Below are 27,314 nucleotides of genomic sequence, written 5' to 3'. Positions count from 1 at the left end.
AGAGAAATTATTCACCAGATCCTCTTTAAAAACCTGCAGGGAAGACTTTACTACAGACTACTGCGATGGGGGAAACAGACTGAATGGAACTCTGAACACAACAGGGACCAACGGAGATTTACAGCCAGGGGGCAGGGTGAAGGAGAGAACGACCAAGACCAAATGACCAAGATGAACTTGGTGAGATATTGGGGGGTAGGGTGGCGGGTGGGATGAGGAACGTGATTAGAAATCGAGAGTGGAGGAAGAGGAGCTTGATTAGGTACCAAGGGTGGGGGGGATTCTCGATCGAGTGGCTTCGCAGGATTCTTTGGTAAAATCAGGCTCAGCAGGCCAGGCACGAGGCCTAGTCTACACGAGGGCTCCAAAGGACCAGACCAGAGTTTGCTCCCGGAGCGGGTCTAGGCGGAGCTGAGGGCTCAAGCCGGGCGAGTCTAAGCGCGCAGACCCTGCTGACCCTACACCCCCCCAGTGCCGGGGGTTAATGCAAACCTCACAGGACCGAACGTGTCTGGCGCTGTACACCCACGAAGCAGGACTGCTGGCTGCACTCCAGCTTCCAATCAGACCCACCCCAATCGGAGCGGCGCCCCTTAGCCGCTCGTAGCCTACAGGACCGGGTTTCCCCGGGCACGCCCCGCCTCCCGGTCCGGGGCGGGGCCGCCGCACCTGCCGCGCACCAATCACGGGCCGGCGCGTAGGGGCGCACGCGCCACGGCCCTGGGCGGGGCCTCGCCGCACATCAGTCTCCGCGACCTGCCGGCCCCCGGCCGCCCTGATTGGCCGTCCTGGAGTGACGTAACGGCCGCCTTGGCCTATGGCAGCGGAGCCGGCCGGTGGCGGAGTGCGGAAGCTGCGGGGTGCGGCGGACGCAGTGACTGGTGGCTTGTGCGGAGTGCGGGTGACGGTTCGGGCGGCGCGTGCGGCCTTTGCTTCGCTCTGTCCCGGCGCCGGCGGGATGACGCGCTTCGCTCTGACAGTGGTCCGGCAGTGAGTATGGCCGGCGCGGGCTGCCCTTTCCCCTCCGTGGAGTGTTGCGGGCTGGGCTGGGGGACCGAAGATCTGCACCCGCCCCGCCCTGCCCGTCCCATTTGCTCCTCCGAGGCTCGGCCTGGCGATTTCTAGGTGTTTCCTATGAGTTACCCCCTACTGGCCCTCCTGCCCCAGCGAAACTGAGCGGGAAGCCAGGTGCCAGATGGCAGCAGTCCCGCGTTCGATGGGGACAGGGAGGTCGGGAGGAGTGAGTGTCAGGGACCCCCGTCTCCGGGGGCAGCTGAAGCGGAAGAGACAGCCCTGTCGCCGCACCTCCCGGGCCCCGCGTTTGCCCCCGGCCGGTCCCCCAGGGTCTGCAGAGTGACTGGTCCGGGGCCGACGTTTCCGCTGCAGGCTCTGCGACGGCTCCGTCTCTGTCCCGTCGGTCGCTCGCCCAGGCTTGTGTCTGAGATTCGCTCCTTATCCGCAGATCTTCTGTCGCTGGGGAAGGAGAGGGGGCCTCGCCCTGCTCTCAGCCGCCTGCATCGCCCCGAATAAATATGTTTATCATATAACGTTACAGGGAGCTAAATGCTGACAAGTCTTTACGTCTCTTCCTTTTTCCTTCTCGACTCTTCTTGGCCCGGTGTTAATGGGAGGTGGAATTCAGGGAGGTCAGGAGCACAGATTTTTCGAGAAAGATCGACATAGGTTAGAATCTGGGCTCCAGCTAGGAGCCTTGTAACCTGGGCTTCCTTTTACCGACTTAATCTCTACGACCTCAGTTTCCTGATTTATAAAATGGCGGTAGTGATAGAACCCACTTCGCTGGGTTAGTGTGATAACGAAATGTCAGAAAGGTGAAGCGTATAGCACAGTGGAGGGGGAGAAATATATCTGAGAATAAACTAACTTTTGTTTCTGTAAGGACAGCTCTGATACAGATGCAGTGAGGCCTCCAATTTGTGTGTACGGTTAATGGGACCAGCATTCTGAGTGGGTGCTGTGTGTCAGCAGGTAACTAAGGGTTACAGGGTTACGGGTAACTAAGATGCCGTTTTTGACATTGTGGAGTTTGTGGAGAACAGCAATATGGTCTAACCTTGTCAAGCTGACTTTAGCTGCTATCGTTTTTGGTCCTGTTTTTACTTTATAGGAAGATTATCTTGGCAACCATCTGAAGTTGTTCTGTTAGGATTCACAGGATTTTAATGACTGAGCTAGAAATCGAGCTCCTCTCTTTCCACCCCACCCCTCTCCATTTTTAGAAGGCTTTATGACCATCGTGTGACCTTCTTAAGGTCATACAGCTAGTCAGTAGCAGAACAGGAATTAGCGTCTTGATTGCCCTTTCCTCAAAAGTTTCTGGATGCCTTGACCCAGTGCCTGGCATGTAATTGCCACTCAGAAGTCGTAGAAAATCTGGACAAAACCACCCTTTGAAAAACAAGATGATCCTTATTTAGTTTCTTAATAAACAATAGTTACATGAGTGTGGATTTTATTCCCTCCCTGCTTCTTAAAAAGGGCTTGATTTTTAAAATGGATTCATCATAGAATTCCTATGAGGAATTAATTAAAAAATAAGTCTTAATAAATTAGTTTGTGCCAGGCACTGTTGTAATTAAATTCTGACAACAATCTGGTGAGGTAAAGACTGGCTTCTCAATTTGCCGGTGAGGAAACAGACACGGAGGGCATGTGACTTGCTTATAGTCACATGACAAGTTGGGGTGGTGACGTTTAAACCAAGGCAGCAGGACTGCGGCCCATCCTCTTAACTATCTACTATGCTCTTCTGCCTCCTATTTTACAGAGTTAAAACCTAGTGTTTGTAGGTTGCTTGAATATCATCAGCCATTTCAGAGGCTACTTTTTATTTCCTGTGATATAACCATAAAGAGTGATACGAATAGTTTACTTTGCTCTGTTTTATTCATGGGAAAGTGCAAAGGAAGTGTTGAAATAATTGATAGGGTTAGTTTTCTCCTTCAGAGTTTTCAAAGCTAAAAATTGATGATTCTTTCAGGAAAAGAAACAATTTCAGACTTGATTGATCACCAGAGTTCAATGTAATGACTCTTACTGGAATCAGCAAGATTGAATCATTGGGCATAATAGTGGGAATTTACCTTGAGTTTTCTATTACCTGACTCTGTCAAATGCTTTGAAACTCAGTGTGTATAAGAGTTGGATAATTTTTGGATAATGCAAGAAAACTTTTTAAATGCAGTTTCTTTAAGTTCAGCCAAATCCTTTATGAATCTGTGCTGTTACCATCTGTGTGTTGGTCTTCATCATCATACTTGAGAGTGAGAGTTACCAGTTGTATCATTTTTGGAACAGAATACCCCACCTTTCAAACTTCAAGTCTACTAGTCTGATTGAGCTGTAGCGTCTGGTGGCGTTAGAGCAGCATGGTTGAAAACCCCAGTATATGCCATCACCCACACGGCACATTGAAGGCCATAGTTCCCTAGTTCCTCCTTTGTAGGAGTTTGCAGTTGGTTGCCTGCAAAACCATCCCATTTCACTTCCGTTTTTAGCTAGCTCTTTAAACATTTTTACAAACTAAATTTCCTTTACTTTTAACTACTTAAAGATGATGAATGATGGGGCTTCCCTGGTGGAGGCTGGGCCCGTGAGCCATGGCCGCTGAGCCTGCGCGTCCGGAGCCCGTGCTCCGAAAAAAGATGATGAATCAGTGTAGGTACTGACAGCAAAACTGATTGGTTTTTCTTACTCTGCCTCTGTCGGCCCTTAGTCTTCATGAATGCTAGTCATTGTTCTGTTTGTTAATACAGCAGGCCAAATGAATATTGGATCATCTGTCAACTTTTATCAAGATGCATGTAATTGTTATGTTACTGTGATATTTGTTTTCTGGGAGTAGGGTTGATTAACTGGGAGAGCCTATGCAACTAGGCCTAATCTACATATAGATAAAAGTATATCATGAATTGAGTATTTTACATTTTTGCCCCCAGACCATCTGGTGAAACTCTCCATGTTACTAGCGCTTGAAATCTTCTGTGTTTTCAAATTATTAATCCATTTTCAAATGAATTAACTGGTGTGGAGGAATTAGGATAAAGCTGTATATTCATGATTAAATATCAGGTGAGTACACTCCATTCCTGTGTACCCCAAAGCATATCTATTTTGAAAACTTGCCCCAAATATATACTGACTTCCCATGATTTGTCTCTGCTGCAGCAAACCGAGTACTGGTCTGTGGAATTTGAATTATTAAAAAGGATGTGATTGGGAAATTAAGCTTTCTATATGATTTCTCGAGAAACGCTATAGAATACAAACCAGAACTAACAAAATAACATGTCTTTTTAAGGGAAGAACAGCATGATAATCCACAAAATAAATGGTGCATATTTGTGGGCCTTTAAACGGCCGGTCATAAGACTTGACTTCTTGGCCTAAGCGTTTGCGTGTTCGCAGAGTCGGGCATCTGTCTTGGAAGTGAATCACACTGCAGGTTTTGAGAATGAGTGCTGTTATTCCTGACTCCTTTAAAATACATTCCTCTGATCTTTCCACTCCCCGTGCCTTCCCTGCCACTGCTACAAGCCAAGCTTTGGTTAGGGAAGCAGCTTAATAGTAAACCTATTTTAGCCACACCCACTTTCGTTTCCCGCGCCCCAAACAAACTAAACAGTTGCTTCAAGCATTTGTACAGACCTCTCAGAAAAGCTGATAAAAGCTGTAAAACTAAATATTTGTGCACATTTTTGGAAAAAAATTCTTTCTGGATTCTTACACTATAATGTTTATAAAGTGACTTGAAAGCAAAAACTGCCCAGTAGAACACCAGTGATTATTAATAATGCACTAATGTCTGCAGCAGTCTCTACTGACTTACAGCTAAAGGAAATCTTTTATTATATTATAGCTATTTTTTCTCCTTTTGCTGAAATTGGTGAGATGCTGGGGCAGTACTGTTACAAATTATCAAAGTACTGGGATTCTGTTTTTTAATAGGATGACATTTTGATGATATAATGTTTTATTCTGAATCCTTGATCAAATCAGCTATTGGGATTAAGTTAAAATCTTGAGCTACCTTTTCAGTAAGCATACAAAAAGTTATCATCTTGGCAAATCATTTGTGTGATTTGTAAAGACCTGGTCCAGCGTAATTATTAAATTTCTTCTCACCCTTGATTTTGAATTTGTACAATGAGCGAGAGAGCTTGTGATCCACAGTAAGTGGGCAAAACCTTCTGAGGTTTCTGTATAGAAGTAAATATGGGATTGGGGGCCAGGAAGGCGTTCTTTGAATTTTGCTGGTAATTGAATTGGTTATAAAGCCATTGTCTAAAGAGGACGTCACTTGTACAGAAGTGAAGCACAGCCCTTTTATTCTCGGTCTCAGCAAGACTGTGAGGCTGAGACAGACAGGAAGTGGATCCAGTGTTTGGGAACTGTTTTCTGTATGAGAAGCAATGCCTTCCCCATCACTTCCCTGGATGCTTTGTTCATCTGAACCACAGAGCTTAATCTCTTTCATATCCATTTCATACGATTCTGAATGGGTTTTGGAATGCTACAAGACATCTTTTATTAATACTCACCTCAAGAACGATAATACTGGCAAGTGAGTGGCTAGTAGTGCTGTGTAATTTCACTCATTTGTTGTATATTTTTTAAGCCACTACATCCACATGTTTAGAAATCAGAACAGTTCTCCTGAGTTTTCTGTCCTCTCACCCTGCAGGTGACCACAGCCTCTGCGTCCTCCCGGCATCTCTCGTGCAGATGCAAACGTTTACTCTTGTGTCCTGCCTTTTTCTTTCCTTCTTTCTTTCTTTTTTTAAAAATTATTTTTGGCTGTGTTGGGTCTTCGTTGCAGTGCTCGGGCTTCTCCTTGCGGTGGCCTCTCTTGTTGCAGAGCACGGGCTCTAGGCACGCAGGCTTCAGTAGTTGTGGCACAAGGGCTCAGTAGTTGTGGCTTGCAGGCCCTAGAGCACAGGCTCAGTAGTTGTGTCACACGGGCTTAGTTGCTCCGCGGCATGTGAGATCTTCCGGACCAGGGCTCGAACCCGCGTCCCCTGCATTGGCAGGCGGATTCTTAACCACTGCACCACCAGGGAAGTCCCTGTCCTGCCTTTCTAAAAAGGTAGCAATCTTTGTATATTATTCTATACCTTGCTTTTTCTGCTGAATATGTCTTGGTGATTTTTCCATCTCTTTACGTAAATCACTCTCCAGCAGACACAGCCACATCGAATTCCATCAGGTAGATATCCCACTGTTTATTTGTTAAAGTAACAGGTTCCCTGCTAAAGGGAATTTAGGTTATTTACCATCTTTTGCTGTTAGAAATATACTGTAGCAAATATTCTTTTAAATCTAGATGAATGCAAGCATTTCCAGTAATAGGGCTGCTGAATCAAAGGGTAAACAGACTTGTCATTTTGGTGGATATTTCCAGATGACCCTCCATCCAAAGAGCATGTACACTGAGGTTCTGTTATTTCCCAGGATTTTCTCCAGGTACCAGGCATGTTAGGGTGATGCAGCCTCTGGCCGTGGCATTTAAGGAACTGGGGCCAGGATAGATGCACGACTACAAAAGTTAACCAGCGTAGCACAGAAGGTAACTAACTACAGTAGTGCTGGGAAAAATGGGAGCGCAGAGTTGGGGTAGTTAAATGGGATGGGGCGGTAGGGAGCGGCGCTGGAGAGGGAAGGCTAATTCAAGGAGTCATCTGGCTGTGTTGGGTCTTGAAGAATGAGAACACTGTGGCCAGGTCCAGCGGTCTCTGTTTTAATAAGACCCCTAGGGGATTCTGAGACACACTCAAGTTTAAGAACCTGTGCTCTAGGTGAGGTTGAAAAACCACTGTTTTTATAAATGAGGGGCAGAGACCCGAGTTTGTGATCCCGACTAAGGTCTGATGGCATATTCCTTTCTGGGTCTGAGTGAATCAATGCCACGCGAGATATTTTTCTTTTTAAACTACCGCTTCACGTAAAAAACAAAGCAGGAGTGATGAGCCTTCATGGTAATCAGGGCAACGCCTGTTAAAGTCAAGGTGAGATAAACTGTTCAGCTTCCATCTTGGCACAAATTGAAAGCTGTCACATTATAGTGAGGATGTGGAACGCTGCAGAGGGGTCGTGACTGGTATAACCACTTTGGCCTTATCGAATAAAGCTGGATGCGCCATGGCCCCGCAGTTCTGGTGCTAGGCACAGGTCCCTAGGCAGGGGTCAACAGACTCCTGAGAGTGAATGGTTTAGGCTTTGCAGGCCACATGGTCTGTCTGAACTGATCATTTCCACCATTAGAGTGTGAAAACAGTCATAAACAATAAATAAATGTATGGGTATGACTGTATTCCAACAAAACTTGGTTCATGGAAAGACTTGCTTACCAGTCCTTGAGTGAATCTCAAATGTGAGCACGCATCAGCATCACTTGGCGGGTTTATTAAAACAGACTGCTGGGCCGCCACCTCAGAGCTCCTGAGTCAGTGTGTCTGGGGGCAGGTGGGGCCTGAGACACTGCATTTTCAATGAGTTAACAGGCAATGCCAGTGATGCAAGTCCAGGGACCATGCTTTTGAGAACCACTGCCCTAGAGAGTCTGCTGCGCTCTGAACAAACATGTTCATGGCAGTGTAGCCCGGAACTGGAAACAGTCTAAGTGTCTATCACAGTGGACCATGTACTACGTTGTAGTAAATCCTTACAGTGAAGTTTACACAGTAAAAACGCGAATCAAGTACGGCCACGCTCAGCAACACTGGTGTATCTCCCAAAATGTTGAACAAAAGAAGCAACACAGAAAACCATATAGAGTAAGAAGCAAGTCATTGTAAAGTTCAACAACAGGCAAACTAATCTATGCTGCACACGGGCAGGAAAGCGAAGAGGAAGGGTGAGCACTTGAGCAGGTAAAAGTCCTGGCCGGGGATCCGCTGGGGAGGGAGGACATCGTGAGGGACAGGGGCAGGGTCCTGGGGGCTGGCACTGATCTGTTAACTTGGGTGGTGTTATGTGCCTGCTGGCTTTATCATTATATTATTTACTATTTATTTCATAATTTTTAAAAGATTAAAAATGCATTAAGTCTTGGATATCTATATAGTCTGTTGAAAAATGACTTTTAAATACAACTACTGAGTGCTTCCTAAAGCTAAGCAGTGTTCTGGATGCTTTACCTGTGTTCATCCAATCATCCCGAGAATCTTGTGAGGTTGGGACCATTTATTATCCCCATTTTACAGATGAGGAAGCTGAGGCATTGAGCTTAACCCAGCAGGTGAGTGTAGCGCCAAGCAGTCTTGCTCCTGGGCCCGAAAGATGGCAGCGAGGTTCCCTGTCACGGATTTTCACCTCTCACCGACATGAAAGGCTGTGGACGTGGGCTGTGGGGACAGTTGATTCCAGATGAGGTGATAACTCGATCTGAAGAGGCCTGTGGGGTGTTTCCCCTCACCGTTTCCAGTTTTCTGTCCAGTGTGCGCACAGCACACACCAGCTCCCACCTGCACTCTGTTGTCTGGTCTGGTCCAGGTGCCCTCACCCTCACCTTCCCCCTCCAGCCTCAATCCAGTTGCTTTGCGACACCACTTCCCCCCATCGCTCTCCGGGTTGCTTCAGAGTGGGTTGGGTTTGCTTTTGTAATTCCTTGGTGTTGCAAAGTGGAGCAGCTTTGAGCAGCTCCAGGACCGAGGAGGCAGGGGCGGGGTCTGCAGGTCTGCGCTCCGCTCTCCGTCCCTCACGCCTGTCCGCTCAGCGCAGCGGACTGACGGATGGACCAGCTGTCGTGTTTTGGTCCCGATGCCTGTGGGAGTAGTTTTGATCAACATATTTAAGAAGATTATTTAACAAAAATTTTTTATACATTATACGTATACTACTTTTAAAATAGCATTTTCTACCTTTAGTTCACTTAAGATTGTTGATCTATACATTTTAACTTGGGGCAATTTGAAATTTTTAGCTTATCGATTGGGCACATAGAATAGATGATTGCAGACAGTAGTCTAGAGTAATTTTATCTTTACAGGTTAGATTCTGACGTACGTACAACATGCTGTGTCTTTACAAGTATCATTACCTTTTGTTGCTGATTTTTTTTTCCTCATTTCAAAAATAACCTAATTTGGTAATAAAGGCTTTTTTCCCTCCCTGTTTTAGTGGAGAAACAAGACTTAACAAGGAGAAAATCCTTCAAGGTTGGTATGCTCTGACTCTTATTTTAGCTCTCTCTGTTAGTATTAATGTGAAATATGGGTTAATCAGAGCCGGTGGGGTAGGGTGGACCGGGGGCCACTCTGCACTGTGAAGTGGGATTATGGAATTAAATCATCATGGTCACAGAAATATGATCAGAGCAGATGGTAACCAAGAGTCTCTTGAGTGAATTAGACGTAAAGAACAGTGTTCCAAGTTGTTCGTGGGCAGCTTCAAAGCTGATTAAGGAGTTATATTGAGTCTAGTTGTCTTAAAATGTATCTGCCAGGATTTTAAATGATTTCACATTTGGAAACAAAAAATTTACTGGCTGGTGTTAATGGTATTTTTCTGCTAAGATACTTATATTATTTTTAGTAGTAACAAAGAAATGGTTTAAAAAGAGAATTCCTGTTCTCACATGGGGTTGTTGCTTTATTCTGAATAGACTCTTCTCTGCCCCCTGCCTTGTTCTGTTCATTTGGGTTCAGATCTTTTAATCTCCCTGTGATCCAGCTGGTCTGGCTTTTAAAGAATATCTTTCAGCTAGACATGCTATTTCTCTGCTTGGATTATACAAGTATTTAGTTTTATATTTTTGGGTTAGGGACATCTGGGGTTTGCAGAAGCTGATTTTCATACCCCGTGTGCTTGCCTCCCTCTTCTGGAAATCAGTCTGATAATTAAACGCACCTCTATTTCCCATTGACCTGGGCCCCACCCAGAGCATCCTCTGGGCTCACGTACAGTACTGCCTTGTCCGTGGGCCCTGCTCCTTTGTCTCATTTCATTCGAAGCTGACGGTAAAACATGAATAAAATTTTCATGTTCACACCTGTTTTTTAGGTCTATTTTGGGTTTTCCTAACTTTGGAAGTTAGATGCTTAGTTCTTTAAGTTATAGCCTCCTTTTTATTTTTTTTAAAACCCTCAAGCCTTATATGTTTCTAAGTACCATTTTTTTGTCACATACCTGCAGTTTTGATTTGTAGTAATCTGATAAGTATTCAGCACCAAGTATCTTAAATTTCCATTATGATTTCTTCATTGACCCATGAGTTATTTAGAACTGTTTTTTAAATTTCCAAATGAGTGGGCTTTTTGGTTTTGTTCTGCATCTTTTGTGATTGACTTCCAGTGTAATTGCTTTGTGTTCTGACAATATAGTTTATTTGATAATACGTCTTTGAAATTGGTTAGCATGGTCAGTTTTTATAAACCTACTACTGTGTGTTTGAGAAAAAATCTGTTTTCTAATTGTTGGGTGTGGAGTTCTATATCAAATACTTGACCTTGATTTTGTTGTTCAAATCTTCCATACTTTACTAATTTTGTAAATTTACTTATTTGCCTGTATGAGCTAAGCATCAATTTATGAGTGAGATATGTTGAATTTCCCGCTGTGATGGCCAGCTCATCCTTTAATACCTGAAGTTCTGTCAACTTGTGCTTTATGTGTTCTGCTTTTATACAGCTAGAGGCTAACTTATTAGGCACATACAGGTTTTAAAATTGCTCTGTCTTCGTGGTGAATGGGAACACTGATTGTTTATAGTGATCTTCACAATCCTTTCTAAGACTTTTGTCATAAAGTCTGCATTTCTGAGAGTGATGTGGCAACTCCGGCTGTTTGGGGTTGGGATTTGCCTGGTATATATTTTCGTATCCCTTTCCGTTCAACCTTGCTGTGTACTGATGTCCTAAGTGTTACCTTGTAAATGGTAGGCAGCTGATTCTGATTCTTCTTAAGAAAAAAAAAAAAAAAGAAATATGATCTTTCTGTTAACTGGTGAGAGTGGTCTGTCCACATTGACTCTGGTTTCTGGTGTGTTTGGACTTTTCCTTTGTGGTTCTTTTCTCCCTTCTTTATCTAGTCCTTTCCTTCTCACTCACCTTCCAACCCTCTCTAACTTTCCCTACTGGCCTCAAAGTAAGCCATCTCTATCCTTTTGATGGTTGCCTTTATATCTTTACCATTTGTGCCTAACAAAGTGTAAGAGAAATATCATCTCTCCTGAAAAAATACAAAGTATGTGCTGCTGTTGAGTATCTCAGTCCTGTCCTTTTTTAACCATGCAATGTAGGCATTATTATTTAATTTGTTACCTAGTGTTTGTTTAGATTGACATCTGTATTTGCCAGTTTCTCTCCTCACCATTTCTTTTGCGTCTCAGACCTTCATTCCTGAAACACCTTTTTTGAAAAGTCCTCTTGTGTAAATCAATTTGTGGTAAAGATAGTTTCAACTGATTCTATTCCAGACAATTCTGTTTTTATTCTCCTCAATCTTTTTTAGTCCAGACAGTTCTAGACTCACAGTTCTCTTAGCTCCTGGGAGCTATTCATCTGCTGCTTTTTGGCTTCAGAAGTCTTTTCTCATCCAAATGGTGTCCCACCGTGGGTATCTGTCTTTTTCTCTGTAACTGCTTTTAAAGTCTTTGTGTTTTATTCTGGTATTCTACAGTTTCTCTTACTAAATCTAGGAAGGTACTTTTTTTTTTTTTAGTAATTTATCCTTCTTGGTGTACCCTGTGTTTCCTTCATCTGTAGTTTTATGTGTTCCCTCACTTCTGTTCTCCATTTTCTCTCTTGTCTTTCTGGAGTTCCCACTGGATGTGCTCAGGAATCCTCGTCCTTTCTCCATGTCTCTGACACATCTGTGCTTCTCCGTCTCCTCGTGTCTGTGCCAGGGGCCAGCTTCAGCCCTGCCTTTGGGCTCGTGAAGCTTCTCAGCTTAATGAATCTCCTTTTATCCACTGAGGGATGTTTTTTTTCCCCTCCTCAGCAATTCCATTTTTCACTATTAAAAGACCTGTCTGGTTCTTTTGGAAAGCTATCTGGTTTTTGATTGCTTGTTGTCGCTTATTTCTGTGACTCTGTTTATAGTCTCTGCTGATTTACACGTCTGACGTATTAGTGGTTCCAAATCTGTTACTTGTTGTTTCTGCCAACTCTCATTCATGACAGGTTATTTTCCTGTGTGTTGAGTCATTGGCTGACCTGTTACTTGCTCTAAATTAGTAGGAGGCTTGTCAGCATTCATTGAGAATGACTCGCAATACTGAACGTTACTGAGTTCACACAGTGGAGATGAAGGAAAACTTCTCTAGGTGATGGTCCGGCTGCCCAAGCGCAGCAGCTGAGCTGAAAACATAAGGTTGGGGGCAGCACTAATAAAACACGTGGTGAAGTGATGGGCGATGTGGCGGGGAGAGCTCGGGGCAGCCTCCTCCTCATTACCCAGTTCTCGCCAGACAAACATTCTTCTGGGAGATGCAGAAGAGCTTTTACAGGATCCTAGCTGAATTTAGCTTGCTTTCGGTTCTCTGAAAAGTTATGTGGAAAAGTACCCAAGGAAATCTTTTAATAAAATATAGATAAATGCTCTTTATATTCTCTTAGGTGTGATTTTTATTGCATCCCGTGTGTGTGTGTGTGTGTGTGTGTGTGTGTGTGTGTGTGTGTGTGTATATATTTGAATGTTACTCTTCTTTCTCTTAATACCACAGGACAAGGAATAGATGAGCCTCTTTCAGAAACTGGATTTAAACAAGCAGCTGCTGCTGGTATATTTCTTAATAACGTGAAGTTTACTCACATTTTCTCCAGTGATCTCATGAGGACAAAGCAGGTGAGCTCAGAGTCAAGTTTGAGGCTGAAGAGTCAAAAGTCTCAGCAGTTGTAACCTTGAAACATTTGCTGCCAGGGTCCGCAGGGAATTAACTCACACAAGGCATCATCCCCAGCCCTCCTCTCCCTGACAGAGCTTACTTTTCCCTTCATTTTACTTTTGTGCTTTGTTTTATTGTGGTAATTTTTAAGTTAGAGTAGCTTGGGGAAAATGTCTAACAAAAGGCCTATAAAAAGGCAAAGAAGGTGTCGTGAGAGAGAGCCAGTGGAAACACCACAGAGACGTCAGATTTTAGAATCCAGATACAGCTTGAAAAACAACTGTGTTACTCTAAAGAAATAAAAGACGTGTGAAATATCTTTAGGGACCAGATTACTATAAAAATGACCCCAGAGATTTAAGAAAGAACCAAATCAACTTCTAAAAGGTCGGTGGGAGGAGACTTTTGTGGCAACCATGGGGGAATAACAGGGTTGGAATGTAGCCTCCCCCCGTAAACAACTAGAAAACAGGACAAAATCTGTGAAGCAGCCGTTTTCAGACATTGGGCTCCAGGCAGCGTGGACTGCGATCCCCGAATGAAGTGAAACAAAACAGGTGAGCCCTTGATCGTCCTGGTTTTCCAGCTGAAGCAATTCCCAGACTCTGGCAGAAGAAGCCAAATAGAGGACAGTGGTCTCAGTGATTGAGGGGACAAAGCCTGGAATTTGGGGAGTTTAAGTAACTAAAATTTGTGGGGAAGAGTGCTGGAGAGAGAGCTGCACAGAGAAAACTCTATAGACATATGTGTAGGGATCCCCGTGATTCTCTGTTGGACAGTTGGCTAATCTGCACACGTGTGGCTGAAACTGCACGAGGGCAGAAAACACGGCTTCGGGCAGGAGGGAAAAGGTCGTTGGCGGGTGGCGGTCATCCACCCAATTCCTGGGGGGCTCACACAGGGTGCGGAGTCAGAATTCCCAACAGCACAAGGGGAGGCTTTGCTGGATACAGAGAGCATATTACACCTTAATAGTGAGGCTAAACTGTCCTCGGAGGAGCATGAGGTGAGAAGTAGGAGACAGCAGAACCAAATTTCATCTTCTATGGGTGAGAAATGCAGTATATTCTGAAATGAAAATTTCATAGGGTGGTGTTAACAGTAGGTTACACTGTAGCAGAAGACGTCAGTGAACATGAAGACGTGGAAACTGAACACTCCAAAATTAACTGTGGGAAGGAAGAAGACTAAGAAGGGAAAGTGGAGAGTCTCAGTGACGTGGAGGACAGTATCAAGCAGTGCAATATACGTGTAGTTGATGTCTCAGAAGGGAAGTGGGGAGAAGGGTGAGGGTGAGTATGAAAGTAAAAAGACAGATGTTGAAGAAATAATGACTCAAAAATCTCCAAATACATACCCAGTGAAAATACTTTCAAAAATTAAGGCAAAATAAAGACTTTTTCTTTCAAGCACAAGTTGAGGGACCCACACTTATATGGTCAGTTGTTTTCGTTTAGTCTTTTTGGTCAGTTGGCTTTTGACGCAGATGCCAAGGTAATTCCGTGGTTGAAACGATGGTCTTTTCAATAAAGGGTGTTGACACAATGGACCATCCAGGCAGGAAAGCATGACATGTGACTCTTACCTCACACAGTCCACAAAAACTAACTTGCAGGTGTTCATAGAACAAATCTAAAAGCTAAATCTATGAAAATTCTATAAGGAAATGGGGAAAGTCTTTATAAAGGCATCTTGGGACAAAGTATAAACAAGACACAGATTGGGAGAAAATTGTAAACGTGTGTTACACGTATGTAATATATGTGTATATATCTGACACGTATGTATGTATTATCAATATATATCTCTTAGCTGTATAAATATATAAGGTTCTTCCAACTCAGTAATTAGACAAATAGCCCACTTTAAAATAGGCAAAAGATTTGAATTTGACCGGGCACTTTACAAAGTGAGATATGGGGAAAGCCAGTAAACAGAAGAGAAAGTGCTCAGCATAATTGATCATGACAGAAACTCATATACCATTACACAACGTGTGCATGGCTAAAATTAGAAAGATAAAGGATGTGGAACAACTAGAACTCAAGACGTTGCTGGTGAGAATGTAAAATGGAACACCTACTTTGGAAAACGGTTTGAAAGTTGAACATACGCTAACTGTGTGATCCGACAGTTTCAATCCCAGAAATTTATCCAAGAGAAGTAAGAATATATGTCCACACAAAGACTTGTACACAAATGTTTAATGGCAACTTTATTTGTAATAGGCAGAGAGTGGAAACAACCCATGTGTTGATCAGTAGGTCAATGGATAAATGAACATGGTATATTCATACAGTGGAATACAACTCATCAGCAGCACAGAGGAGTCCCCAGAACAGTATCTGAGCAAAAGAAGGCAGATGTGGAAGAGTGCAGACTGTGTGATTCCATTTACATGAGATTCTAGAACACATAAAGCAGGTAGTGCGGGCCGGGTGCCAGGAGTGGGAGGCATTGGCTGGCAAGGGCACGAAGGAATCATTTCGGCTGATAGACTTCTTCTCTGTCTTGATCTTGGCGGTACTTAGATCTGTCACAGCTCAGTGACCTGTACACTTGAAATATACTTCAATAAAATTTACCTAAAATATGGAAAAAGTTTATCCAAAAATGAAAACCTCAGAGGCTGTACTAAATTATAGACTAGATATAGCTGAAATGGTCATTTCCTTATAGATAAATGTAAGATAGCAACTGAAGTGTAGCGCAGTGTGATAAATAGATTAAAAATAAGACTAAGAAAAGGATGTGATGAGAAGGTCTGTCGTCTTTCGAGAGGAAGTATCAGAGAGAATGGGAAAGAGGCAATATTCGAAGAGGTCACAGTTAATAAACTACAGAATTATTGAAAGATAGCAAAATATCAGATCCAGAAAGTGTAAAAAAATCCCGGTCAGAATTAAAAAAAGAAACCCACACATCTACACTTACAGCAATATTGCAAAACTCCAAAGACCATGAAGGAAAATACATTATCCATTAAAGACCAGTATTAGACTATCAACAAATGTGTCAATATCAACAGTAATTTGATGTGCTGAGAGATAATAAAGATTAATCTAGAGTTTTACACCAGCAGAACATTTTCTAGAGAATAGGTGAAGACATTTCAGACAAACAAGCTAGAAAGAAACTTTCAAAGGATAATTGAAGAAGGAAAGTAATTCCAGAAGAGATGTGTCTGAGATTCAGAAAAGAATAGTGAGCGAAAGAAATTGTTACAGGTATAGGTAAATATAAACAAATATTGACAGTGTAAAACAGTGTCTGATTTTTGGAAGGGAGTTAAAAAACAAGGCAGACTATGGACTTTAATGATTTCCACCGTTTTGCAAATACAGTGTCTCTTGTCAGAGTAACCAGGTACACAGTGAGAGAAGGAAACATGAACAAAAATGAGCGAAAACAAAAGGCAGCAGAAAGAGCCACAGGAGTTAGCCGGTATCTGGAGTTATCAGATGTAGCCTTTAAAATAATCATTGAATGCACGGATAAAACTGACATGGAGAATTTCAGCAGAGAACTGGAAATTATAAACAAGAACCAGATGCAAATTCTAGAACTGAAAAGGTAACTGAAATGAATATTCAGTGGATGGGCTTAAAGCCAATTTAGACACACCTGAATGGAGAACTAATGAACTAGAACCTTTTTCTGTAAAGGGCTAGTTAGTTAAATTTTTAAGTTTTGTGGGCTGTACTGTGAAAGCAGCCATAAATGATACATAAATGGCTGAGTTCTAATAAAATGTTATTTACGAAAACAAGCCATTTATTTATTTATTTATTTATTTATTGGCTGCGTTGGGTCTTTGTTGCTGCACCCTGGCTTTCTCTAGTTGTGGTGAGCGGGGGCTACTCTTGTTGCGGACCACAGGCTCTAGGCACACAGGCTTCCGTAGTTGTGGCATGCGGCCTCAGTAGTTGTGGTTCGCAGGCTCTAGAGATCAGGCTCAATAGTTGCGGCACATGGGCTTAGTTGGTCCACGGCATGTGGGATCTTCCTGGACCGGGGATTGAGCCTGTGTCCCCTGCGTTGGCAGGCGGATTCTTAACCAATGCGCCGCCGGGGAAGTCCTACCACATCTTCTTTATCCATTCATTTATCAGTGGACACTTAGGTTGTTTCCATACCTTGGCTATTGCAAATAATGCTGCAATGAACATAAGGGTATATATAGCTTTTCAAATTAGTATTTATGTGTTCTTTGGATAAATATTCAGAGGTGGGGGAGTTCCTTGGTGGCCTAGTGGTTAGGATTCCAGGCTTTCACTGCCATGGCCCAGGTTCATTCCCTGGTCAGGGAACTGAGAATCCTGCAAGCCACATGTCACGACCAAAAAAACAAAAACAAAAACTCAGAAGTGGAATAGCTGGGTGATATGGTAGTTTTATTCTTAATTTTTTGAGGACTCTCCGTACTGTTTTCCATAGTGGCTACACCAATTTGCAGTCCAACAGTGCACAAGTGTTCCTTTTTCTCTCCAGCGTTTCTTATCTCTTGTCTTTGTGATGATAGCTATTCCAGCAGGTGTGAGGTGATAGCTCATGTAGTTTTAATTTGCATTTCCACAATAGTGATGTTGAACATCTTTTCATGTGCTTATTGGCCATCTGTGTGTCTTTGGAAAATGTCTAATCAGATGCTCTCCCATTTTTTAACGGGGTTGTTTGGGTTTCTGTTGTAGTTGACTGGTGTGCATTCTTCATACAGTTGACCCTTGAACAATGTGTGGCTTAGGGGCCCCCACCCTCCTTGCAGTCAAAAATCTGCATATAACTTTGCAGTTAGCCCTGTGTATCCACGGTTCCACATCTGAGGATCGTGTAGTACTGTAGTATGTATTTTTAAAAATCCATGGATACATGGACCTGTGCAGTTCAAACCCATAGTCAAGGATCAACTGTATATTTTGGATATTATAATCCCTTAGATATATGATTTGCAGTTATCTTCTGTCATTCAGTAGGTTGCTTTCTCATCTTGATGATGGTTTCCTTTGCTATTTCAGCTTAATGTAGTCCCACTTGTTTATTTTTGCTCCCTTGTCTTTAGAGTCAGATCTACAGAAACATTGCAAATACTAATGCCAGTGAAGTTACTACCTATGTTTTCTTCTAGGACCTTTATGGTTTCAGACCTTACATTCAAGTCTTTAATCCATTTGGGGTTAACTTTTGTGTAGGGTGTAAGACAGTAGTGTAGTCTCTTCTTTTGCATGTAGCCGCTTGGGTTTCCCAACACCATTTGCTGAAGGGACTGTCCTTCCTCCATTGTATGTTCTTTGCTCCTTTGTTGTAAAATAATTGTCCATATATATGTGGGTTTATTTTTGGGCTGTCTGTTCTATTCCATTTATCTCTGTGTCTGTTTTTATGACAGTACCATACTGTTTTGATTACTGTAGCTTTATAGTATAGTTTGAAATCAGGGAGCATGATTCCTCCAGCTTTGTTCTTTCTTAAGATTGCTTTGGCTGTTTGGGATCTTATGAGATTCTGTACAAATTTTAGAATCATTTGTTCTAGTTCTGTGAAATATTGCCACTGGAATTTTGATAGGGATTGCATCAAATCTAGATTGCTTTGGGTAGTATGGACATTTTAACAATATTAGTTCTTCAAGTCCATGAACACAGAATATCTTTACATTTATTTGTATCTTCAGTTTTTTTCATCAGTGTCATAGTGTTCAGTGTACAGGTTTCACCTCCATGGTTAAATTTATTCCTAGATATTTTATTCTTGTTGATGCAGCTGTAAATGGGACTACTTTCTTAATTTCTCTTTCTGATAGTTCACTAATTAGTGTACAGAAACACCATAGATTTCTGTATATTAATTTTGTATCCTGTGACTTTACTGAATTCATTTATTAGTTCTAATAGTATTTTCATGGAGTATTTAGGATTTTCTGCATATAGTATCATGTCATCTGCAAACAGTGACAGTTTTACTTCTTCCTTTCCAATTTGGATGCCTTTAATTCCTCTTTCTTTCCTAATTGCTGTGACTAGGACTTCCAAAACTGTATTGAATAAAAGTGTGATGATGGTGGGCATCCTTGTCTTGTTCCTGATCTTAGAGGAAAAGCTTTCAGCTTTTCACCATTGAGTATGATGCTAGCTGTGGCCTTGTCGTATATAGCCTTTACTATGTTGAGGTATGTTCCCTCTATACCCACTTGGTTGAGAGTTTTTTTTTTTTTTAAATCATGAATGGGTGTTGAATTTTGTCAAATCCTTTTTCTGCATCTATTGAAATGATCATGTGATTTTTATCCTTCAGTTAATGTGGTGTACCATGTTAGTTGATTGCATATGTTGAACCATCCTTGCATCCCTGGAATAAATCCTACTTGATCGTGGTTTATGGTCCTGTTAATGTGTTGTTGGATTCGGTTTGCTGATATCTTGTTGAGGATTTTTGCATCTTATGTTCATCAGGGATACTGGCCATAGTTCTTTCTGTGATGTCCTTGTCTGGTTTTGGTGTCAGGGGTAATTCTGGGTTTATAAAATATGTTTGGAAGATTTCCCTCCTCTTCAGTTTTTGGGAAGATTTCGAGAAGGTTAGGTATTAAATCTTTGAATGTTTTGTAGAGTTCCAGGTGGTTAGGGAAGCCATCTGGTCCTGGGCTTTTTTTTGTTGGAAGATTTTAGATTACTGATTCCGTCTCCTCACTAGTAATTAGTCTACTCATATATTTTATTTCTTCATGATTTAGTCTTAAAATCATTGAAATTTCTAGGAATTTATCCATTTCTTCTAGGTTGTTCAATCTGTTGGCGTATAATTGTTTGTAGTAGTCTCTTACAGTCCTTTGTATTTCTGTGTTATCAGTTGGAACCTCTCCTCTTTCATCTCTGATTTTATTTATTTGGGTCCTCTCTCTTTTTTCTTGGTTAGTCTAGCTGTAGGTTTGTCGATTTTGTTTATATTTTCAAAGAACCAGCCCTTATTTTCGTTGATATTTTTCCTATTATTTTTGGTCTCTATTTTATTTATTTCCACTCTGATCTTTATTATTTCCTTTTGTCTATTAATTTTGGGCTTTGTTCTTTTTTTTTCCTAGTTCCTTTAGGTGTAAAGTTAGATCATTTGGGGTTTTTCGTATTTCATAAGGTAGACCTGTATTGCTATGAACTTCTCTCAGAACTGTCTTTTGCTGCATCCCATAGATTTTGGTATGTCGTATTTCTGTTTTCATTTGTCTCTAGGTATTTTTTGATTTCTCCTTGGATTTCTTCGATGATCTATTGGTTGTTCAGTAGCATGTTGTTTCACCTCCACATTTTTGTGGTTTTTCCTGTTTTTTTTTTTCCTCGTGCTTGATTTCTGGTTTCATACAGTTGTGGTCAGAGAAGGTGCTTGTTATGATTTCAGTATTCTTGAATTTATTGAGACTTTTTTTGTGACCTAATATGTGATCTATCCCGGAGAATGTTCCATGTGCATTTAAGAATGATATTTTGCTGCTTTTGGTTGGAGTGTTCTGTTTATATCTATTAAATCCATTATTTAAGACTGATGTTACTTACTGATTTTCTGTCTGGATGACCTACCTATTTGTGTAAGTCCCCTACTATTATTGTATTGCTCTCAGTTTCTCTCTTTAAGTCCATTAATATTTGCTAAATATCTTGGTGCTCCTCTGTTGGGTGCATATACATTTATAAAATTATATCTTCTTGCTAGATTGACCCCTTTATCATGTAATGCTCTCTTTGTCTTTTATTACAATCTGTTTTGAAGTCTACTTTGTCTGATATGAGTGTAGCCACTCCAGCTTTCTTTTCATTCCTGTTTGCATGGAATATCTTTTCCCATCCTTTTACAGTCTGTGTGTGTCCTTTGTTCTGAAGTGAGTCACTTGTAGGCCGCCCATAAATGGCTCTTTTTTTTTTTTTTAGATCTATTCAGCTACTCTGTATCTTTGATTGGCATATTTAGTTGAGTTAACCTTTAAAGTAATTATTGAGAGGTATGTACTTATTGCCATTTTGTTCATTGTTTTCTGGCTATTTCTGTAGTTTCTCTCTGCTCCTTTCTTCTCTTTCTCTCTTCCTTTGTGGTTTGGTGGTTTTCTTTAATGTTATGTTTAGATTCCTTTTTTCATTTTCTTTTGTGTAAATTTTTTCTTTGTGGTTACTGTGAGGCTCACATATGACATCCTATATAAGTAGTAGCCTGTTTTAAGTTGGTAGCAACTGAAATTTGAACACATTCCAAAACTAGCTTTTTACTCCCCCCACTGCCATGTTTTATACTTTTTATGACACATTTTACATCTTTTTATTTTATGCATCCCTTAACTAATTATTGTAATTTTACTGCTTTTGTCTTTCATCTTCATCAAGTGATTGATCTACTACCTTTATTATATATTTACCTTTTGCAGTGAGATTTTTGCTTTCATATATTTTCTTATTCAGTTAGTGCCATTTCTTTTCAGCTTAAAGAAGTCCCCTTAATATTTCTTTTTTTTTAAAAAAAAATATATATATAATTATTTATTTATTTTTGGCTGCCTTGGGTCCTCGTTGCTGCGCGCAGGCTTTCTCTAGTTGAGGCGAGCGGGGGCTACTCTTCGTTGCGGTACACGGGCTTCTCATTGTGGTGGCTTCTCTTGTTGCAGAGCACGGGCTCTAGGCACGTGGGCTCAGTAGTCATGGCTCGCAGGCTCTAGAATGTAGGCTCAGTAGTTGTGGTGCACGGGCTCAGCTGCGCCGGGGCATGTGGGATCTTCCTGGACCAGGGCTCAAACCCATGTCCCCTGCATTGGCAGGTGGATTCTTAACCACTGAACCACCAGGGCATTCCCCCCTTAATATTTCTTTCTGGGGTTGGTTTAGCGGTGATGAACTCCTTTATCTTTTGTTTCTGGGAAACTCTTGATTGCTTCTTCAATTCTGAATAACCTTGCTGGGTAGGGAAAAGATTCTTAGTTGGAATTCTCAGCACTTTGAATATGTTATGCCACTCCCTTCTGGCCTGTAAGGTTTCTACTGGAAAATCTGCTGTTAGCCTTATGGGGTTTTCCTTGTCCTTGGGAGGAGGTGAGTTCAGTGACTTCCTATGCTACCATCCTGAACACTCCCAGAATGATATTTTTTTTGGCTGCGTGTGCAGCTTGTGGGATCTCAGTTCCCTGACCAGGGTTCGAACCCGGGCCCCCTGCAGTGGAAGTGCAGGGTCCTAACCACTGGACTGCCAGGGAATTCCCCAAGAATGATTACTTTTATGAGAAAAGAGATAGTTGTCTTTTGATTTGCAGACCGTGCATGGAATTTTGGAGAAGAGCAAATTTTGCAAAGATATGACAGTAAAGTATGATTCAAGACTTCGAGAAAGGGTAAGTAACTTACATATTGTTCTTTTACCATAAATTATCAATAAACCAACTCAGTTTATCCCATGGCCAGAAATTAAATGCCTACCTGCTAGGGATGTGATATCAGCTATTACGTGAAGAATCTACTGTGTGGCAGTTACTGTTACTTACTCTCATAAATAGTGTCTTATTTGACCATTAAAATCATAGGAAAGAGGCATCTTAAATTATAAAAGCAAGGCATACTTGTGAGAACTTAGTACAGAAGAGTTTAAAGTTAAAGGTGAAAAGTTCTCTTCCCAGTCTCCTAATCCTACCCCATAATTATAAGCATGAATAGACTTCTTTATGCCAACTTTATATACTTTACCAGAAATGAATCTTCCTGAAACTGTGATTTAGCTAAAAGACGGCAATTTCAGATCTGAGATTTGGCCCCAAGCCTCCTCCTCGAGCAGTGTTTTTAGTGCACGCTATAATACTAACGTGTAAGCTGGTTGCTGTCCTGCCAGCCCTGTGATTTCCTCTACCCCTGGAGGGAAATGTAACAGAATGGCCAGGGCATCTTCAAAGAACTGCTTTTCATAACTTGCGTGTGTTCACTGTTATAGTTCAGTGTATAGACTAGAGCTCCAGCATAAACTGTCCCTGGAAAGGCTCACTCTGTGCCCAGGAGCCAGTGCTCGAACGTTGTTAAAGGAAAATGTCCTGGGAGCTCCCTGGCGGTCCAGTGGTTAGGACTGCACACTTTCACCACTGAGGGCGCGGGTGCAGTCCCTGGTCGGGGAGCTAAGATCTCGCAAGCCGTGCTTTGTGGCCAAAAAAATAAAATAAGGCGCGACCAAAACAAAACAAAAAATACACCTATCCCCAAAACTAAATCTGAATAGATTAAAAGAAGAAAACGTCCTGAGTTCAGTGGAACGCTGCCCAGGGCCCGCCATCGCGTGAAGGAGAAAGCGCTGTCATCAGCTGGGCCGTCCCTTCTCCATCCATGCTCTCTCCTGAGTAACTTCATCCTCTGCAGTGATTTCAGTCCATGGCTCTCCCCTGAGCTGCACACACACACCGAGCCGCCGGTGGCTCAGCTGCCCTGCAGCCGCATCCGGCCAGTGGAATGTGCCCCCCTCTCCACGTGGCCCTGCTTCACGCAGTGGCTGAAACCCTCCTGCCGGCTCTTCACCGTCTCTCGCACTGCGCATCCTGACCTCGTCTCGTCCGCTCAGCCTCTGAGTAGTTCCTGAATGCTTCATGTCTCTGCGAGCCCCCCGCTGCCCTCCTGCTGCCACTCAGCATCCTCTGTTGCCTGGGTCACTGGGACAGTGATTCTCCTGCTTTCTGTCTTGCTCCCCGCTTTTCCAGTCTGATCTGCACGCTGCAGCCAGCGTAATCTTTGCAAAATTTGGTTGCCACACCCCTGTATAAACGGGTTCACTGCTCCTCTTCTACCCTCAGGAGTTGTCATAACTCTGACCTGGCTCTTGGGAGCTGCGGGGTCTGATCTGTTGCCTCCTGCCCCTTGCCGGGTGCTCAGTGCCTGGGTTTAGCGGTCACATGAGTGGGCATTGGCGCTCCGCTCACCGCATCCCACCGCTGTTCAAGAGCCGCAGGTTTGTTCATCTTCACAAGAACCCCGGTGCTGGGAAGATGTAAAAACCTCATTTCTTAACCCCCGTTTTACAGAAGCAGAAACCGAGGCACGTGGAGGTCAAGTCCAGGCCCAGGGTCCCAGAGCTCATTCGTGGCAGAGTTCAGATTCACACTGAGGCCTCTGGGCCTGGAGTCCGTGCTCTGGACCGCTGGTCACACGCTTCTCAGCCTCTTCTCGGAGTCTCCCGAACACCCCGTGCTCACTGAACCTCCGCGTCTGTCCTCCACTCTGCCTGGAATGCTTGCCCCCAGGCCTGGCCAGCTTCCACTCGCCTGAGGCTTTGGCCCTCGGTGGTTTCCCGAGTCCAGATTAGACATCCCTGCCGTATCTGTCAGTCTCTCTCCATCTCGGCACTTTTCCACCTGCAGTTGCTTGGTAGCCCCACCACCCCGCGGTCTCAGCAAGGGTGGGAGCTGTGCAGCCGCCTGACCTCTCCTCCTAACTGCCCCAGCAAAGCGTTTGGAGTGTTCAACAAATGGATGCTTCCATTCCTGTGAAAACAAAGCAACTGATGGCTTTTAATGGCCCTCTGTAATAGGTTGCTCCAGATATAATTAAGAGTGTAAGAAATTGGGCTTGAAGATTGGAAGAGCAGCTGGTAAAGTGTGCATGTATTCTTATAAAAAAGTAATATTTCACTATTGGATTTCTTATCTGATGGTGGTGTTAGAATCTTTAGGCATCATCAGTGCAAACCATTAGTGACGATTTGTCTCTTTCAGTATTGTCTTGTGCAAGTAATCCATTGTCATTGTAGGGAATTAAAACTAAGAACACTTTGGAAAAAAATACAATTAAAATTTCTACCACACACAAACACTGAATATTTTTGTATGTGTGCTCCTGACTTTTTCCTTCTTGTCTGTTTTTATCTGTCTGTCTATCTGTTTGTGTATATGTTTTTCGAAATGAAATCCTACTCTGTGCATTGTTTTTTAACTGGCTTGTCTCACATGCTGTGTTTTTCAGTGCCCATAAATGCACATCAGTATGATCACATAATTAATGACTCTGTATTCTTAAGATATTGCTATTGCGTTGTGTGTTTAACCAAGCTACTACTGACCTAGTTTAGGACATCTAGGTTGTGACTAGATTTTCCACTGATGTAAATAATGTTAAAATATAAACATCTTTGTAGTTGATCCTTCACACACATATCTCATACATTTCCTAGAAATGGAATTGCTGAGTGTGTACTTTTTAAAAAGACTTTTGTATGTATTGCTACATTTCCTTCCAGAAAATCTGTGCCAATTTATACTCCCATGAATGATCTAGGAGAGAGTTCTTCCCACATCAACACTGGCTATTAGTGATCTCTGTGGTCTTCTGATTTAATAACTTATGAAAGGTGTCATTTTAGTTTTCACACCCTGGATTCCTAGTGAGGTAGATTTCCCATGTTTATTGGCCATTTGCACTTTCTTTGTGACTTGCGTGTCCTTTGCTAAGACTCAGTTTTTATGAATCTGAAAAGCTAATGAGCTTTGAAGTCACACGGATCTGGGTTTGCATTTTCTCCGAGGAGACAGGATAAAGTAAGCCAAAGAAATCTAAGCTCATCCCCAGAATGATTGTTCTGAATTTTCCATAAACATGTACTTAGTTGTTGTATTGCAAATTCCTTTGAGGCCTTTTTGTCTGTTGGATCATTGCAGAAATACGGGGTTGCGGAAGGCTGGCCGCTGAGTGAGCTAAGGGCCATGGCCAAAGCAGCTGGGCAGGAGTGCCCTGTGTTCACACCGCCCGGAGGAGAGACCTTGGACCAGGTACGTAGCCCTGGGGAAAGTCGCCGCATCCATGAGCATGCCAGTGTCAAAGTAGCTGCAATCTTGACTCGCCGCGTGAGCAAGATGTTTCTGAATTGTAGCTAAGCAGTTTGGAAGTTGTTTGGTTCACAAAACAAGTCTGCATCATACCATTTTTTTCCCCTTTTAAGCAGTCCTGTCTTTCTCGTTTATTAAGTCATTACCGATAATGGATTTGAGGAAATGGGTTATTAGATGGGTCCGTTAAGAAAACTCCTTGAAAAGGGAGCAGTAGCCTTCACAGTGGCAGTGGAGTCGGTGAAGCAGGCATGGTGCTGGTCAGCGGGATGGTGGGCAAAGCCCAACAACTTGGGTGGCAAGACCATCAGGCCTGTCCTGCGCCTGCAGCTCTAAGTGACGTTGTAGCCCTGCCTGCGTCGCTCTGGAGTGTTCTGCTTTCGAGTTGTGTTATTGGTGATCCCCCCCTTTTTAATTTTCATAATTTTCTTGTAAAGACTTTGTATTAGTTTAGTGAGGGAAGGCTTTTTATCCTTGTTCTAATTGAACGGAAGTGCCCGATGCAGTGTCCTAGGTATTCCTAGTTTCCCGCCATTTTATGGGCTTCTGTTTGCTTGTAGATTTCCCCAGCTAGACTCCAAGTGCTTTGAAGTCAGGAATTAGTCACCGTATCTTACTCACCTTTGTCCCCAAAATGCTTTCATGGGCCCAGAAATAAGGTGGGCGCTTACTTAACCGGTGTCTGTGGAAGTACTGACTGAATGAATAGAAACACAGTGTTTCATCTGCTTCTGTAGTCACTGACGCTGACGTGTAGAAAAACTCAGTTCTGTTTACGTCTTAAAACAGTCATTAGTGTCACTTTATTTCACCTTTTTTTTCTTTCCTTGCAGGTGAAAATGCGTGGAAAAGACTTCTTTGAATTTCTTTGTCAGCTGATCCTGAAAGAAGCAGGTCAGAGTGAACAGTTTTCCCAAGAAGTCCCGAGCGACTGTCTGGAAAGTTCTTTGGCAGAGATATTTCCTTTAGGGAAAAACTGTGCCTCCAAGTTTAATTCGGACAGCGGCGCTCCAGGGTTAGTGGCCAGTGTCTTAGTTGTGAGTCACGGCGCCTACATGAGAAGCCTGTTGGATTATTTCCTGACCGACCTTAAGTGTTCCTTCCCGGTGACCCTGAGCAGGTCCGAACTCACATCAGTCAGCCCCAATACAGGGATGAGTGTCTTTATCATAAACTTTGAGAAAGGAGAAGTGAAACCAACCACCCAGTGTGTGTGTGTGAACCTACAGGGCCACCTGGCTGGGGTGACCAAAATTCACTAAATTTAAATCTGCATCGAAATCTAACAGATGTGAGCCTCTGAGGGAGTGCCTTTGACTTTATTTCCACTCTCTGCTAATGCAGACTTGGAAACAGTTACAGAGCTGTCCATTAGAGCAGGTTATAAAGCTCGAGTGGAATCAGAGCCACATGAAACACTAATGGAGAACCATCGAGAATTGACTTCTGTTTTGTGAGTACAGTTCGAATTTTCCAGGGTAATTTTACCGCCCTGCTCAGTGACATCTCTGGATTGTAAATGGATGAAGGAATTCAGTATTGCAAACTGGGGGAGTAATAATCCTGTTACTATGGTTTTTTTGCTTTTTTTAATGTCCTGGGTTTTTTTGGTATTTTTCTTTAATGTCTGAAAAATCTGGCCTATTTTATTGG

The 27,314-nt window shown here is 42.7% G+C and overlaps 1 protein-coding gene and 1 non-coding gene across 2 annotated transcripts; one reads left to right on the top strand and one right to left on the bottom strand.

Annotated features, from left to right (window-relative positions):
* The first annotated feature begins 948 nt into the window (after positions 1-948).
* Positions 949-27,314, top strand: TIGAR (TP53 induced glycolysis regulatory phosphatase). The gene is made up of 6 exons (XM_007469445.1): positions 949-990; positions 9,139-9,176; positions 12,683-12,804; positions 22,125-22,202; positions 25,494-25,604; positions 26,495-27,314. Exons 1-6 carry the CDS (start codon positions 959-961, stop codon positions 26,921-26,923), a joined length of 810 nt encoding a protein of 269 aa, XP_007469507.1. The 5' UTR covers positions 949-958; the 3' UTR covers positions 26,924-27,314.
* TRNAG-UCC (transfer RNA glycine (anticodon UCC)) lies at positions 21,995-22,067 on the bottom strand. The gene has a single exon. It is a non-coding gene; the product is annotated as a tRNA-Gly (tRNA).

This window comes from Lipotes vexillifer, unplaced genomic scaffold, assembly GCF_000442215.2.
Source record: "Lipotes vexillifer unplaced genomic scaffold, Lipotes_vexillifer_v1.1 scaffold395, whole genome shotgun sequence".
Taxonomy (NCBI): Eukaryota; Metazoa; Chordata; class Mammalia; order Artiodactyla; family Lipotidae; genus Lipotes; species Lipotes vexillifer.
This window is presented reverse-complemented; position numbering and strand designations above follow the sequence as displayed.

Excerpts from the sequence above, each read along its gene's own strand:
- TIGAR (XM_007469445.1), top strand. The coding sequence starts at position 959 with ATGACGCGCTTCGCTCTGACAGTGGTCCGGCA. Across the intron at positions 9,177-12,682 it reads CAAGGAGAAAATCCTTCAAG|GACAAGGAATAGATGAGCCT; the intron begins GTTGGTATGCTC and ends TTAATACCACAG. Across the intron at positions 22,203-25,493 it reads ATTCAAGACTTCGAGAAAGG|AAATACGGGGTTGCGGAAGG; the intron begins GTAAGTAACTTA and ends GGATCATTGCAG.